Raw genomic sequence first — 17,420 nt, 5'->3', positions numbered from 1 at the left:
TGACCCACATCCATCATGTATCATTGTGTAATGATTTTCCTAATAAATCCCTCAAGCTGGAGCATCAGCTCATTGCTTTGCTCAAACCCTCCATCCTGCTCTCTGCTTCATTCTTTTTTGTTCCTTTTTTAATTTAGCATTTTTTTCCATGGTTGCATGATTCATGATCCCCTCCCTTTCCTCCCCCTTCCCAAAGCCTGCAGGCAATTCCACTGGGTTATACATGTATCATTGTTCAAAACCCATTTCCATGTTATTCATATCTGCAGTAGTGATCCTTTAACATCAAAACCCTAATCATATCCCTATAGCACTACGTGATTGATTATCCCCTTTAGATCCTGCTCTATTCCCTTTCACTCCTCTGTTCCTGCTGACAAGTATTTTGCTTTTTGTCAGCCCTCCAGTTCCCCCTCCCTTCAAGTACCTTCCCTTCCCTCGTCTTGTTCCCCTTCTTCTTCTCTTTAGGGTGATAGACTTCTATACCCCACTGAGTACACTCATTTTCCCCTCTCTGAGCCAGCTACAATGAGAGTAAAGTTTAAGCATTGTCTATCACCACCCTTATCCTCCCCTCTCTGTAATGATTTTTCACACTTCTTTATTATATAGTTTGCCCCATTCTATTTTTCTCTTCCCTTTTCTCTCAGTGCAACCTTCTTTTTCAGCCCTTGATTGGTTTTTTACATATTATTCATATGTATACATATCAAATCATACACATATATCATTCCATATCATACTTTACATATACATTATATCATCATATACATATTATCATAATCAGCTTACTCCTCCACCCTCTTTCTGAGTAAATTCCTTCTATCTTGTCTATTACTAAGAGTAATTTTTGAGAATTACAGAAATCTTCTTTCCATGTAGATATATAAACATTTCTAGCTTAGTGAGTCCATTAAATTTTCTCTTTCTTATTTACCTTCCTAGGATTCTCTTGTGTTTCATATTTGGCCTTCAAATGTTTTGTTTAGGTCTGGTTTATTCCTCAGGCATGTTTGGAAATCTTCTATCTTTTTAAATCATCATTTCCCTCTTCTACCCTCCTCCCCCCTGAAAGACTATATGCTCAGTTTTCCTGGACAGGTGACTCTGGGTTGTAAACTCAAATCTTTTGCCTTTCTGAATATCACATTCCATGCCTTATGATTCTTTAAACGCCACTAGGTCCTGAGTAATCCTGATTGTAGCTACATAATATTTGAATGGTTTATTTTTGGTTGCTTGTAGTCTTTTTTCCTTGGTTTGGTGGTTCTTGAATTTAGCTATTACATTCCTGGAAGCTGTCAGTTGAGGATTTCTTTCTGGAGGTGATCTGTGAATTTTTTCAATTTCAATTTTATTTTCTTATTCAAGGATCTTTGGGAAGTTATCTTTAATAATTTCTTATAATATGATATCCAAGGTTGTTTCATCATCATGGCTTTCATGTAGTCCAATCATCCTCAGATTGTCTCTCCTAAACTTATTTTATAGGTCAGTTGTTTTGTCAATAAGATATTTCATGTTTTCTTCTGTTTTTTTTTAGTCCTTTGATTCTGCTTTATTGTTTCTTGATTTTTCATGAAATCATTAGTTTCTAAATGGTCGATTCTGATTTTTAAGGCCTGGCTTACATCTGTCAGTTTTGGGTTCTCCTTTTTCAATTGGCCCATTTCTTCTTGCATCACTTTTATTTCTTCTTGCATTACTTTTCTTTCTTCTTGAATCACTTTCATTTATTCTTGCATTCCTTTCCTTTCTTCTTGCATCACTTTCATTTCTCTTCCTCACTTTTCCTCTACCTCTCTTAATTGCTCCTTCTCTCCATAAAAACTCTTTAGAGTTAGGTGCATTTTTTGGTTGTTTGCTCATTTTTTCCTATCTAATTATAGGTAGGCTCTGTTTTCTGGGAAGTTGGGGTACCCTCTTAAACTTCTGTCCTTCCTTGATGCTATTTTTTGCCTTATTTTCCGGGTTATTACTACTTTACCAGATGGCCTAAGGGCTGAGAGCTCTGAGAGGCCCCTCCCCATACTGATTAAATTGATGTTGCTAGCTTAAAGACTTTCCTCAGGCTTGGGTGTAAGCTTTTGATATCAGTCTGAACTTGATCATGTCAGGTGCTGATCAAATTCTAGCCCTAGGCTTTGGTTCAAGTTTTTGGTCTCAAGGTATTCTTGATTCAGTCAGGCACACTCTTGATTGCCCTGTCCTGGAGCTCCACCCTTAGTTTTGGGCAAAAAGATCCCAAGGAGGCTTCCCCTGAGAACTGTGTCCTCACTCCAAACTGTAGATTATGTCCCAAGCCCAGTCTGGGATTCTTGGCTTCACTCTAGGTCCATAAGGATCACCCCCCTTCAGCCCAGATTGCCCTGGGCTGGGATTCCAGACTTCTCCACAGGTTTGAAATTTCAAGGGGTGTGAGTTGGCTTGGACACTGCCTCAGCAGGATCTCAGTGTCTGCATGTTAAGTAGGACTTAAGTTCTGAACCTGTGAGAGCAGATGTCAGGGTGTGGGGTGTGGTTTGCTCTTGGCTTTCTGTTCACTTGCTGCTATGCCTCCTGCTAGCTCTGCTCCCATCTCACTTTAGTTCCCCAGATGGTCTCTCTATCTTTTGGATTTTTCCCTTTTTGAAGGTTGTTTCACTCTGTTTTGGTTCTTTCACTCAATTGAAAAAATGTTGGATATTATTTTTACACACAATACAATGTATTCGTTTTGTAGCAATATTTTAGTCTTGGTCAGAGAGGATTTTCGTGGTAAAACAGAACTGCTGCCAAGTTACTTCATTCATTCATTCATGCCCAGTTACCTCTCCTGGTCAAGAATCCTATCTGGGCTTGATTACTCACACCCTAACAGAATTAATTCCTTAAAGCTTTTCTACTAGGATTGTAAATCAAAACAGAGGACAAGAAATTTTGAAGACAGTCAGCTCATCTAACCTAATAAAAACAAACATAAATGCAACTTGAGTAAAGCTATGCAAATATATTTTTCCACTATTGTAGGGATGAGGTTCCCTATCCCTTCAACATCTTCCCCATGCACTCTTATTTTGTTTCTTTGGTAAGATCTGTATATGCCAGCAAAAAACAGGAAACAAGTAAGTGCCAATTAACTAGGGAATGCCTAAAAAAACTGTAATAAATGAACATCAACAAATAGTGAGGAAGAATGACAAGCATTAGGATTTCAGAAAAAGGTCCTTATCATTATAGTATTTTTTGCACAGTATGAAATTTGGGATTTAATGAGGGCTCCTCTTTGGGACAATCTATGAAGTTAGTGGTACAGCAAAATGCCTTTCCTGATGAATTGGAGACATTGATTCTTATCTCCAGCATAAGGTATCCAGTGTGTGTATGAGTTCTAGGTGAAGCCTTTCCTGTAATCATTCTCTTTACACCCATTCATTCCAGAAAGAATATTGTTCACTATGTATCATACAACTCTTCTCCTCCATCATTTCATATTTTATTTTTTGACAATTGTGTGTAAAAACAATATCCAACTTTTCTTAAAATTGAGTTTTGGATTTTCTCCCCTATGCCCAAGAGATGTTAAGCAATCTTATAAAGATTTTGCATGTCACACCAGCACAAAACTCCAAGCTAAATAAGTCTGTTGAGAGGAGGTCAGTCTCACAATAAATTAGTCAGACTCCAGTCAAGATCAAGACCAAAGACCCCAAGCCTTAGAAGGTAGCCTTTTGAATGGAGAGAAATCTGATGACATAGTGACAAAGAGATACAGTCAAAAATTAAAATAAAATGGAAGTACAAATCTTTCACAAAGCAGGTCCTACCCAATGATGCAAGTGCTGAACAAGCTAGAAAGTACAAAAATAATCACTTTGGGTGGTATCCCAGGTTTGATATTAGGCTTGACCTTGTCAAGGCCTCTGCAAAAAGGGTTTGGGGGCTAATTGTTTTTCTGCTGAAAATTATTACGAAATACTAGGAGTCAGCACAGTTGAATGACTGATATTTGGACCTAAGAGCAGCCTTCCACTTCCCTTCTGACTGTCTTGAGCTTTCACCCAAAGCAGCCCTCCACCTCCCTACTGATTATCCTGAGCTTACACCCAGTAGGGTGTGGTGGGATTGGTACATATTTTTGGATTACAGGTTTAAGGTCAAAGTGCTTGTCAGCAAGATTTGATACCACCTAAGCTATATATTTTCTTACCAAACTATATTATTTGATTAAATTAAACAGTAATGATTGTGTTATAAAAATAGACATAAAGGTTAATACTATAATAATAAAAGGGGGTAGAGGGTTTCACAGTCACAATGTGCAATCAGATAAAACATTTTTCTGTATTGATCTTCTGGAAAATTAAGCTGAAACAAAAAAATAGTATCTTTGGTCTAGTTTCAGACTCCATGTGTTCTTTGGAAACAGATGACATTTTTTTATTGAGTCTTTTGGGATTGTCCTCAATCATTATATTGTTGAGGACTGTTAAATTCACAATTGTTTTGCATACAATATTGCTGTCACAATGTGCAATGTCCTCCTGGTGCTGAAAAATTCAGTCTGCTTCAGTTCTCAAGTCTTTCCAGGTTTTTCTGAGCTCTTCTTTGTCCCCATTAATTAGAAAACAATAGCATTCCATTACAATCATATGCCACCATTTACTCAGTCATTTCTGAAATGATGAGCTTCCTCTTACTTTCCAATTCTTTCATCACCACAAAAAAAGCAGCTTTAAGTGATTAAAAAAATACATATAGATCTTTTCCTCTTTGTTTCTTAATGCCCTTTTGACATAGTTCCAAATTGCTCTCTCCAGAATTGTAGGATGAGTTCACAACTTCTCCAATAGTTCATTAGTATCTTGGTTTTCCCACATTTCCTCCAACTTTTGTCACTTTCCTTTTCTGCCATACCAGCCAATCCAATCAATATGGGGTGGTCCCTTAGACTTATTAAAATGTACATTTCTCTAAATAATAGTGATCACCCTCCTCCTAAAGAAAATACATACTTGAGTACATTCATTATGTTTTTCTGCACTATAAATCCTCTGATATGAAGTAAGAGATATATATGATCTCTGGCTGAAAGCCTTCCTACAGGGAATCCATCTGGAATTGGTCTGTTTAGAAGACATTTTATTATTCTCAACAAGCTCTGGACTCTCCATTTCAATATTTTTCTTCATTCATGACAGTAATAAGGTGTCTATCAAAAAGGAATTCATGGTTGGGTATAAGAGATGATTGATGCCTGAAAGCCTTACCATATTTATCATATTCATCAAAATTTCTCTCTAGTGTGAATCCTATTAGGTCAAATAAGCTAAGAGTGTCAACTATAATATCAGCCTCACTCATAAAGTTTGTCTCCAGTACAGATTTTCTGACATGAAACAACTGTGGAGCTTTATGTGAAAGCCTAGCCAAATTAATAACATTTATAAAATTTTTCTCCCAATGTGGATGCTCTGATGTACAGCAAGAAAGAACTTCTATGTAAAACCCTTTCCACATTGTTTACATTCATGTGTGAAGGGAAAATTGAGGATACTTTGAAAACTTCAAAGTTTTCCTTTAACCACTATTAAAGAGAGACTGGGGAAACCATCACTTAAGATGCAATGCTTTATTGAAAGAGAGAAAGAAAATATGGAGTACTATCTCAAGCAATTGACCTAAGACAAATAGTCAAAAAATTCACAGAAAAATCCCTTATTTATAGAAGAATGCTGATACAATCAAGTCTCTCTGAAAGGATGATAACATTTTTACAGTGGTTGAAATCCAGAAATAAAGGACAGGAATATGAAGTTGAATAGCTTTACAGTGGATACATTCAAGCAAATTAACATTTTAAAGAAATGATCAGCAAATTGAAGACAGATACAAAAAGGGGAGTTCTAGAAGACAGGATTATCAGGGCGGGGCTGAGGTTCCAACCATTGGTCTTGACTATCTGGGGGTAGCCTTTCAACCAATGGGAAGGACTTCTAAGACAAAAAAGGGTACTTAAAGGTCTAAGAACAGTCCAAATATTTACAGGTTGTAAAGCTTTTGTCCTGCAAGGAGAAGGGTGGAGGGTGGATACTCTTCTCTAGAATAGAGCTTGATGGGGGCAGGGGAAAGGGGTAGGCCCAGGGACACTAGCTTTACTAATTTAAATGTCAATAACTTATTACTCTGAGAATAACACACTAATTTTTCACTTGACACAAAAAGGTTTCTCTCTGATATGGATTCTCTGATGCTTAGCAAGAGAGCCCCTTTGTGTGAAAGTCTTTCCACACTGTTTACATTCATAAGGTTTCTCTCCAGAGTGGACTCTCTGATGTCTGGCAAGATTGCCCCTCTGTGTGAAAGCCTTTCCACACTGTTTACATTCATAAGGTTTCTCTCCAGTGTGGATTGTCTGATGTCTGGCAAGATTGCCCCTCTGTGTGAAAGTCTTTCTACACTGTTTACATTCATATGGTTTATCTCCAGAGTGGATTCTCTGATGTGCAGCAAGACGGCTCCTCCGTGTGAAAGTCTTTCCACATATTTTACATTCATAAGGGTCCTCTCCAGTGTGGATTGTCTGATGTGCAGCAAGAGAGACCCTCCATGTGAAAGCCTTTCTACATTGTTTACATTCATAATGTTTCTCTCCAGTGTGGATTCTCTGATGTGCTGCAAGAGAGACCTTCCATGTAAAAGCCTTTCCGCACTGTTTACATTCATAAGGTTTCTCTCCAGTATGGATACTCTGATGTGCAGCAAGAGAGCGCCTCTGTGTGAAAGCCTTTCCACATTGTTTACATTCATAAGGTTTCTCTCCAGTATGTATTCTCTGATGTCTGGCAAGATGGCCTCTCTGTGTGAAAGTCTTTCCACACTGTTTACATTCATAAGGCTTTTCTCCAGAGTGGATTCTCTGATGTGCAGAAAGAGAGCCTCTCTGCGTAAAAGTCTTTCCACAACGTTTACATTCATAAGGTTTCTTTTCAGAGTGGATTGTCTGATGTCTGGCAAGACTGTTCCTACTTGTGAAAGCCTTTCCACATTGTTTACATTCATAAGGTTTCTCTCCAGTGTGGATTGTCTGATGTCTGGAAAGATGATCCTTACTTGTGAAAGCCTTTCCACATTGTTTACACAAATAAGGTTTCTCTCCAGAGTGGATTGTCTGATGTGCAGCAAGAGAGACTTTCCATGTAAAAGCCTTTCCACACTGTTTACATTCATAAGGTTTCTCTCCAGAGTGGATTTTGTGATGTCTGGCAAGATGATATCTACTTATGAAAGCCTTTCCACATTGTTTACATTCATAAGGTTTCTCTCCAGAGTGGATTCTCTGATGTGCAGTAAGAGAGACCTTCCATGTAAAAGCCTTTCCACACTGTTTACAGTCATAAGGTTTCTCTCTAGTGTGGATTCTCTGATGTGCAGCAAGAGAGACCTTCCATGTGAAAGCCTTTCTACATTGTTTACATTCATAAGGTTTCTCTCCAGTGTGGATTCTCTGATGTGCAGCAAGAGAGATTTTCCATGTAAAAGCCTTTCCACACTGCTTACATTCATAAGGTTTCTCTCCAGTGTGGATTCTCTGATGTGCAGCAAGATGGCCCCTTTGTGTGAAAGCTTTTCCACAATGTTTACATTCATATGGTTTCTCTCCAGTGTGAATTCTGTGATGTGCAACAAGATTGCCCCTCACTGTGAAAGCCTTTCCACAGTGTTTACAGTCATAAGGTTTCTCTCCAGAGTGGAGAGAACCAAGCTCAGAGTTTTGACTGAAAGGTCTCCCACCTTTATCATTCACAGAAACCATCTTTACACATTTAGTTTTTGGATGTCTAATGAGGTCTAAACTCCAACCAAAGTTGATTTTCCCTAGATTAGCTTGATATGTGAGCATTTCCAGAGGTTTCTCAGGTGACGGAACAAGTTCTACTTCTTCAGGAAAGCATTTGCTATATTCATTATCCTGATAAGAGTCGTTTCCTGAGGTCAATTTTGTATATTGATTGAGGATTGAATGTTGGCTGCATTTCTCTGCAATCTCCTCAAATTCAAAATGACTCTTTGCATTTTTATTTACCTTGATATTAGAATCACAGATTTCTCTCAAAACGAAGTCATCGGCACCCTCATTCATGCATCTTTTGGAGCCACATCCATCCACAAAATGACTCAGTTTTGTAAACATCTCCTTTACATCAACAGCAGTCTCTGATTCTGAAGAAAATAAATAATTATATAAACACAGAAGAAAGGAGAACACACACACAGAGCAATATACTTTCTTTCCTCTGATGGGAGAAAGAAACTGATTTTTATTCTATTTCCCTAGGTTAAAAAGGAGTCTTCAAACTTAAACAAGCAGAACCAGTCTTTGTATACACGATTTCATCATATTTGCAAGATGGCTGATTTTAGAGAGACTTTCACATATAATAATAATGAAACCTCACAATGGACCTGGGACACAGGAAGGCCCAAGATTCTCATCATATTTTGCAACTCAGGTCATGAGTAAAGAATAGAGGAATGACTTGAATAACTTCTTGGCAAATAGACTACAACTCAAACCCTGTGCCTAAGCATGCTTTGTCCACAGTATTAGACAGTGTTTCTCCTTTGACCTTTCTGTCTTTGCTAAAAAGTCATGCTTTGATTGTTCTTATAATTTTGTTAATCTCAGGTAACCTTCCAGATATTCTGTACTCATCATTTTGGAGGCAGTATCACATGATCATTCTTGGTAAATTTTATCTACTAAACTGAGAAGCAATTTCACTCTTTAACTCTCATGTAGGAATTTTAAAAGTGGAATATAAGTTTTCTTTTTCTCTCTACAGTTGCAAAGATACTCTGCCATTTAGTGCAGACATAATAAATATTCATCTTATTTTGTTATCTACCATATATTATATCTTGTACTCTATACTGACTCCATCATCCATCTCTCAGGAAATGAACAGCATACTTCAGTGGTGGTTTGCCAGCCCCTAAGTCTAGCACTCCCTTCCCTACAAAAAATAAAAGTCTTTTGCAATAACAGTCCTTATACATCTGCTTTCACCTCACTCACCTGGACAAGAACTCCTTGGGTCTTTTTGCTCTAGTAGCCATGGTGCTTTCCCTCGCTGAATATAGGAGATAAAATTTTCTCTAGGAACTGGAAGCCCTGGACATAAGAAGGAAGGGTTCAGGAGAGAAAAATTAAAAATATGGCCTTCTTAATGGAAAGGAGCCATGTAAATAAGGCCTACAAAATGGTTTCTGTTGGGACATTTTCAGGAGGGCAGAGATCACGGAGACCATTTGAAATCAGAAAATTCCATCTTTATTTACCTCTTGTAATAGAAGGACAGGCACATTCCACAACCTCCATTATCTAAAAATTAAAGGTAGCTGGTGGGTAAAGGGGTAAAAGATCAGAACTTGAGAGTCAGAAGAACAAATTTAATCCAGCCTTAGAGAGATGGTAAGGGGGTGCTCCTGGGCAAGTTATTTAACCTCTGTTTGTCTCAGTTGCCTCAACTATGAATTGAGAACAATAAGAGTATCAAGTTCACAGGGATGTTGTGAAATTAATGATAATCATGAACTCCTTTACCCAGTAACAGACAGCGAGCAATTATTTTGAAATGCTTATTTCCTTCCTTTCCATTCCTATCATGTAGCATGAAATTTGAGGAAAGAATGAAGGCAGAATAAGAATAAACTTGCTACACTAGGCAGAATTAGGGGCTGTGAGCCACAGTTTTATGCTTTTTAAATTTCATTTCCATGCTGCTTATTATTTATTATTTATTTTTAAAACCCTTACCTTTCATCTTGGAATCAATACTATGTATTGATTCAAGGCAAAATACTGGTAAGAGCCAGGCAATGGGGGTTAAGTGAGTTTGTGCAGGGTTACACAGCTAGGATGTATCTGAGATCAGATTTTAAACTAGTAACTCCCATCTCTACGCCTGGCTCTCAAACCACTGGACCACCCAGCTGCCCCCCTATATTGTTTATTTATTTGTTTATTTAAAAATATTTTTCCATGTTTACATATTTATTTTTATTTTCCTCTCCCTCCCTCTTCTGGGCTCCCAGAAGCATTTTCACTGGGTTATACAAATATTATCACTTATACCTATTTCCATGTTATTCATTTTTATAAAATAGCAATCTTTTAAAACCCAAATTACCAAATTATATATCCATATAAACAAATGATAAGTCATTTGTTTTTCTTCTGTGTTTCTACTCCCATAGTTTCTCTCAATGTGGAAAGCATTTTTTTCTCATAATGTAGGATTTTCTTATATTAGCAAAGTCCATTACACTGTAATATTCAACAATGTTTCACTTTCTGTATATAATATTCTCTTGGTTCTGCTCATTTCACTCTGCATCAGTTCTTGGAGGTTCTCCCAGTTCATATAGAAATCCTCCAGCTCATGATTCCTTACAGCACAATCATATTCTATCACCATCATATACCAATTTTTTCAGCAATTCCCCTATCTAGGGACAACCTCTCATTTTCCAATTTTTTGCCACTACAAAAAGCATGGTTATTAATATTTTTGTAAAAACATTTTTCTTTATTATCTCTTTCGGGTACAATCTTAGTAGTGGTATTGCTGGATCAAAGGTTATGCATTCTTTTAAAGCCCTTTTTGCAGAGTTCCAAATTGCCTTTCCCTAATGATTGGATCTATTCATAAATCCCCCAGGAATACATTAATGTCCCATTTTTGCCACAAGCCCTCCAACATTTCTTATTCTCCTAGACTGTCATATTGGCTAATCTACTAGGTGTGAGGTGAGATCATATCCCCAAAACTGGGATCTTTGAATTTATCAAACCATATGTTGCTGAGGTCATTTAACCAAAGTCTACTCCATTGATCCACCCTTCCATCCCTTAACCAGAACCATACTGTGTTGAAGATCACTGCTTTAGAGTACAGTTTAAGATCTGGTACTGCTAGGCCTCCATCCTTCACAATTTTTTTTTATTAGTTCCCTTGATATTCTGCATCTTTGGTCTTCCAAATGAACTCTGTTATAAGTTTTTCTAATTCTATGAAAAAGTTTTTTGGTAGTTTGATAGGTATAGCACTGAATAAGTAAATTAGTTTATGTAGGAATGTCATTTTTAGTATAGTAGCTTGTCATCCTCATGAACAATTAATATTTTCCCAATCGTTAAGATCTAAATTTGTGTGAAAATTGTTTTATAGTTGTGTTCATAATTCCCGAGTTTCTCTTGGCAGATAGATTATGTTATATGTTTGGTTATGTTATATTACCTAGTGTGATTTTAAATGGGGTTTCTATTTCTAACCTTTGCTGCTGATTTTTATTGGAAATAAATAGAAATGCTGAGGATTTATGTGGATTTATTTTGTATCCTGCAACTTTGCAAAAATTATTATTTCCACTACCTTTTTAATTGATTTTCTTGGGTTCTCTAGGTATACCATCATATCATCTGCAAACAGTATGTAGTTTAGTTTCCTCATTGCCTACTTTAATTAACCCTTCAATTTCTTTCTCTTCTCTAATTGCTATAGCTAGCATTGCTAGTACAATATTAAATAATAGTGGTGATAATGGGCATCCTTGCTTCACTCTTGATCTTATTGGGAGGGCTCCTAACTTATCCTCATTACAGATGATACTTGCTGAAGATTTTAAATAAATACTATTATTCTGAGGAAAAGCCCTTACATTCCTATATTTTCTAATGTTTTTAATAGGAATGGGGGCTTTGTCAAAGGCTTTTTCTACATCTATTGAGATAATCATGTGATTTCTGTTAGTTTGTGTATCAATATGGTCAGTTATGTGGATGGTTATATTGTTTATTTTTTGTAAGTGAATAACCACATAAAACCACAACCTCAAAACAAAAACCAAAATTGACAAGAGAAAAGACCCCTACGCCCTTATATAATTATTAGATTTTAATGTTAGCAGTAGTTTTAAGATAATCATAATTTAAAGATAATATAAGTCATGGTTTTAGAAAGCTTTTTCTGAACATTTTAGTAAAGTTTTAAACTGCTTTAGCATAGGCCTTAAGAGTCAGCCCCACCGTTTTGAGTTGATATACGATGCACCCTAACTTGTGATCAGGTATACATCACTAGCTTTGACTTTTAGTTCCATAACCAGATATGGTATTATCCACCACCACACACCCTTATCTGCAGTAGGCCCAGAGAACATCCTTCTCCCCCTGAAAATCATCCACGGCCTCTTAGGTCATGGTCAGAACATTTCTTTCACCAAATAAAGGTTACTTCCTACTTGACCTAACCAATGTACAGTATTGCTAGGCATGGTTCTCCTTTGAAGGGTATGATTAGTCTTCTTATACTATTTTTGTACTTGCATGGAAAACTTGGCTGTTTCTTTGTGTAAGAATTTAAAATTTAGGTTTTTATGCTAATATGAAAGTTCTCAAGTAATACTGTGGTCAGTGATTTAAAAATATTACAGCTTAAGTCAAAATGACTTTTAGCAGCTTTATTGACAAAGAGGTAGAAAGAGTGAAAGTGGAAAAATGTAGATAAAAAGAGGGATTCTAATAAGCCTACCAGCCCTTCTCCTGAGAAGCCAGGCTCAGCCCCAGGAGGGCTTCCCCAAGACTGTCTCTATGTGGATTTTCCCAGTAATTGGTAATCCTCAGTCAGATGTCAAGGTGGTGTCTTCAGTGAGAGTTCCACCAGTGCAGCTTCCTCCAAAGCCAAGGCAGGAATCTCTGGAACCAATCTCTCCAAAAGCCAGGAAAGGAAGACCAGCTACTCACCCAGCAAGCCAATGCAGGATCCCGGGAAAGAGTCTCCTCCTTCAGTCCAGCTCACCAAGGTAGTCTCCAAAGATAAACTCCAAAGAAGAAGAAGTTCAAAGGAGAAGACCCTTGGACAGGAAGTTCAAGACTTTTTATAGTCCTTTTCCCATGTCACTTCCCCACTTTATGGAAACCAATTGCAGTCTTTTAGTGACAGCTTTAGTTTCTTCATGTGAAAACTGCTTATTCATAACCTTTGACAATTTGTCAATTTTGGAATGACTTGGATTCTTTTATTAATTTGACTATTTTTTAATAATGAAAAGCAGGCAGGAGGAGAACTCAGGGTAAAGATCAGTACTTTTGCTTTTGTAATCATTGACAAGGGCTCAAAATCCTATATATTTGGCTTGGAATGAAGATGTTCCCTTAATAGCAGATTCAGAGTTAACAGAGGAAATGGTCCTTACCCACAGAGAGTAGATTCTGCACATTCTCCAGCATGACTTTCCTGTACAGCTCTTTCTGAGAATGGTCCAACAGGCCCCACTCCTCCTGGGTGAAGTCAATAGCCACATCCTTGAATGTTATTGGCTCCTAAACCAGCAAAAGTCACAAGTCTTAGGGATACCTTCAAAATTCATCAAGTACAACCCTCCTTCACTGTCTGGAGGACACTGAAACACACAAAGGATTTACCCAAACTTCTAATCTTGAAGAGTGTCAGAGCCAACAATGGAGACCAGTCATGGAAAGCCCATTGGAATACTGACATTTTGAGTCTGAAGTAAGAATCATGTTGGAGTAGTAAAACCCGGAGAAGTGTCTTATTCTGTATTGCTTTCCCCTATGGAATCAGGGAGCTGGGATGTGCCCTCTGAGTGAGGTGGGAGATTCTGGGGAGAAAGAGAGGAGGTGATCTGAAATTCCTCCTTATCCCAAGTGCTAGAATTGATTTGGTAACATCTTTTTGAAGAGTTTCTGAGAAAGAAGCATATACTGTGTATCCTAGGGGGAAAAGTATTATCAATGATTAATGAGGAGAAAACGAAGAAAAAGGAATTCTCTACTTTATTTCTTTAAAGGCTGAAATACTCCCATCTAGATAAAAGCATAAAGAGAATTCCATAAAGGTATATGGGATTGGATGCAAACTATAGGTAAGTGAAGCACAGTCTTGTGTTATATTGAGAATTTGGGGAACCACTGGCTAGGATGTACCATAGTCAAAACATCCAGTCTTTGGATATCATTTGTTACTGGAATATATTCAGTCATTTCATATTTAGTTACACAGAAAGAAGAGTAAGTATGATGAGGAAAGGAAGGGGCGTTCATCTTTTTAAAATATAACATTTTATTAACTGGGGTTGAGCTAATTCAAAAGAAAGACACTGACAGTATAATAAGTGGAATTCTGAAGAGGTAGAATTTCTTCATTTTAAATAATTTATTAATTGACTGATCAGTTAATGGGGTCAGTTGACTCTCTCCAAAATCTAAGAGAAAAAACAGTAGTTCTCTCCTCTAGCACAGGTCCTTTGTCTTTATCTCTTTCTCTGTCTCTTGCCATTATCTCTCTCTCCCCTGACATCTCAGATTCATAACCACTAAGGCAGGACTTGGGAGACTTCAATCACAGGAGAAGCAGGTCCTTGTCCATACAAGGAAGGTGTCAGTCCAAGTTTTCCCCAGCCTTGTGGTTGGCCCAGCACATTCTCAGAATGTGTCATCACTCGCCATGGCTTCCCAGTCCTGTCCTTAATCCTTTTAGCTGAACAAAAGAAGGGAAGGAAAAGTTCCCCCTTAGTTTCATAACTTGGGATGAAGGGGACAGCAAATCTAACCTTAGCCAAGTGAAAGAGAAATTTATTCCAATAAAATACCAAATTCAACGTTAATTTTCAAAAACTTCATTTATGAAAAGCAAAGGCTCTAAGTCTAGCCGTATCACTATGGAAACCTGGAGATCAAGGGTCAAGAGAAGAAACTAAGGGGCTGACTGAGGAATAACTGACCAGGCAGTGGCCAGATCTGACAATAACATGCCTCTAGGCAGGGCTCTTCCACTTTTCCAGTCTGCTCCATGGAAAACACAGGGTGTAGTTGGTATTGGAAACTCTTTCATGTCACCCCTTCCTGACTTATTCCCTAGTTTTCTGCCTGGAATGCCTCATGGACATCCAGGGAGGAATAGTCTGAGGACAGGCTGAGAGTTTCCAAGCATGGGGAGACACAATTCCTCAGAACCTACAGCAGCCATTCTACAGCCATCCGGGGGCTATTCCACCCATCTGCAATGGCTTTTTCCATCCCCAGGACTACACTACGTGTAACATCCTTCAATGGACACCTTCGTGTCTGCAATTCTTTGGGCCAGAACCAGCATTCCCTCTCCCACAACAGTAGCAGGAGCAGAGAGCAGCCCCTGGAGCCAAAGCTGGGAGGCAGAATTGCTCCCAGCACACCTGAAGGACATTCAGAGTTCAGAGAGGAAAGATAAAGCCCAGAGGAAAGGGCAGCCACAGAACAGGGGCAGCAAAAGCTCCCCATTCAGACAGAGCTAGAAGCAGAAGGCAGTAAAGGTTTCAGCCCCAAAGGAAAGCAGAGACATCTGGGCTCAAAGGGAAGAATGCAGAGACCTCAGTCCAAGGGCAGCAGACAGCTTCTTGATGGAACTTGTCTCCTATGGGGGTTCCTAGTAGTCCCCACTGCCCCACCTGACCCGCTCTGATGCCCCAAGATCTCAGCTGTCCTGCAATGGCACCCAAGGCTAGGACCTCCGGACCCTGCCAGCCTCTCCACCCCAAGCTCTGCCCTCTATGATCTGCAATGCCACTGGCACCAGCAGGACCTCTCTTCAGCCTAGACTCCTCCCAGGCACCTAAAGCACCCCAGGGCTTGGGATTCCTCCTGGGCAGCCACCTGCAAGGCCGGTCACCCTAACAGCTTCCCTCTCTCTCCTCTGTTTGGGTCAAATACTTCACTTAACATACTTAAGCCAAGAATAAGAGTTAAACTCACAGGCAGAATTCTTGGAAATGCCCTCCCACAGGGGCGAAAACCCTTTAATTTTATGATCTCATTCAGCTTCTTCTACATGCCAAAGGGCAGAGCCCATCTTCAGTTCTTAAGTTGGAGGTACAGAAATGTTCCTCTAAAGAGTCCCCCCAAAGACAGAACGGAGATAACATGGCACCAGGTCACCCCGTTCAGGGATGTCAGCCAGAAGGACCTGCTTCTGGACAGACTCTGGGACCAAAACCCCTTTTCCTTCCCCCTCCCCAGGGAGACCAAGAGCACCCCCAAACCCAGCACCTGTCCAAGTTGTGAGACAAAGCCCCGGTAATGCCTGGCAGAACATCAGGAATCTGCTGTCAGGCCCAGACAAATGACACCCCATCACTGACCATCAGGCCTGAGAACTTCCAGGGTTCCCGACCCCCCGAGGGCTGAAAAAGAATCCTTTAATTTCTTCCATTTGGGGGGGGCGGCCCTGGAGGTCCTCTTACCATAGAGATGGGTAGGGATGAGGCAGCCCACAGGGACAGGAAGGAGGAACTGGGGAGCCCCCCGTGCAGCCAGAGTGAGGCACAGCCTGGCAGTTAAGGCTGGCAGTTGGGGGTCAGTTGCAGACAGTTTGGGCTGGTGGTTGGGGGGAAGGTGGCTGCTGGGAGTGAGCTGGTGGTCGAGGCTTGGAGCTTCTCTAAAGGGGGGCCTGAGCTTACCCAGAGGGCTTTGGGCTTCAGCCTTTAAAGGGTTTTGCCTGGGGATCTCCAGGGAGCAGGAGGCTGTGTCTGAGGCCAGGATGTACAGGCCAGTGGCTGCTCCTAGTGGGGCTGCCATAGAAAACTGAGTGAAGGAGTGAATGAGTGGTGGCTGTCTAGTACTGCAGGGAGTCAGGGAGAGAGCAGAGGAGAGCAGGTCGGCCGGGTCAGGCAGAAGAACCTGGAAACAAGCTCGGCCTGTCCAGGTGCCTTCTGAGCCTGTGAAGATTTATGCCAACTAGAAGCTCCAGGACTGTGGCCAAGAGAGGCTCTTCCGACCTCAGCAGTCTGAGAGCTCGGCAGGATTCAGTCCATTCTCTTCTCTGAACATCGTACTGGGCTGAAGACTCGGGATCCAAGGTTCCAGCCCTCGACACCGAACCCCACAGCCTGCTTCCTGCTGTCCTCTGTACCCTCCAGCCTGTTAGTGACTTTGCTAAGGACCCGTCACCCCCCCATTCCCCAGCACCTCCCCCTGAGGCCCTCCTGGAGCCAGTGGGGAATGGCTGTGAGCAGGGAATGTGGGGGAGAACCTCAGTGACTGCCCTGGAGGCTGCCTTTGCTGGGAGAACAGAAGGAGGGCCCGGACCTGAGCAGCCCCAGCCCTGCCCCTGGCCCTCACCTGCTTCTTTTTCCTCTGTCTAATGAGGCACAAAGGCCTGGCCAAGCCTGAGCCCCTGCCTGAGCCTCGAAGCAGACCCCGTGTTTGCCTGGGGGAGACACAGCGCTGAGTTCTGCGGGATTCCAGCCTGGGGGAGCCTGGCCAGGGCTGGGGATGGGCTGCACTCACCTGGTGTTGGATTTAAAAATCAGTCTGGCAGTCTACTGAACTATTTCTGGCCTGGACAAGCTACCCCCAGCCCCCAAGGTTTCCCAGCACAGTC

At 40.3% G+C, this 17,420-nt stretch overlaps 1 protein-coding gene across 1 annotated transcript in view; it reads right to left on the bottom strand.

Annotated features, from left to right (window-relative positions):
- Positions 1-6,370: 6,370 nt before the first annotated feature.
- The window catches only part of LOC123239360 (zinc finger protein 420-like), a gene marked incomplete at its 3' end in the record, with an annotated part of 159,469 nt that continues 148,419 nt past the window's right edge, over positions 6,371-17,420 (bottom strand). Inside the window, exons 6-8 of the mRNA XM_044666635.1 lie at positions 15,490-15,497; positions 7,187-7,720; positions 6,371-6,850 (exon numbers count right to left, since the gene is read on the bottom strand). Of these exons, the coding sequence (XP_044522570.1) occupies positions 6,371-6,850; positions 7,187-7,720; positions 15,490-15,497 (1,022 nt within the window). The remainder of the gene's footprint in view (positions 6,851-7,186; positions 7,721-15,489; positions 15,498-17,420) is intronic.

This window comes from Gracilinanus agilis, chromosome 3, assembly GCF_016433145.1.
Source record: "Gracilinanus agilis isolate LMUSP501 chromosome 3, AgileGrace, whole genome shotgun sequence".
NCBI classification, from domain to species: Eukaryota; Metazoa; Chordata; class Mammalia; order Didelphimorphia; family Didelphidae; genus Gracilinanus; species Gracilinanus agilis.
This window is presented reverse-complemented; position numbering and strand designations above follow the sequence as displayed.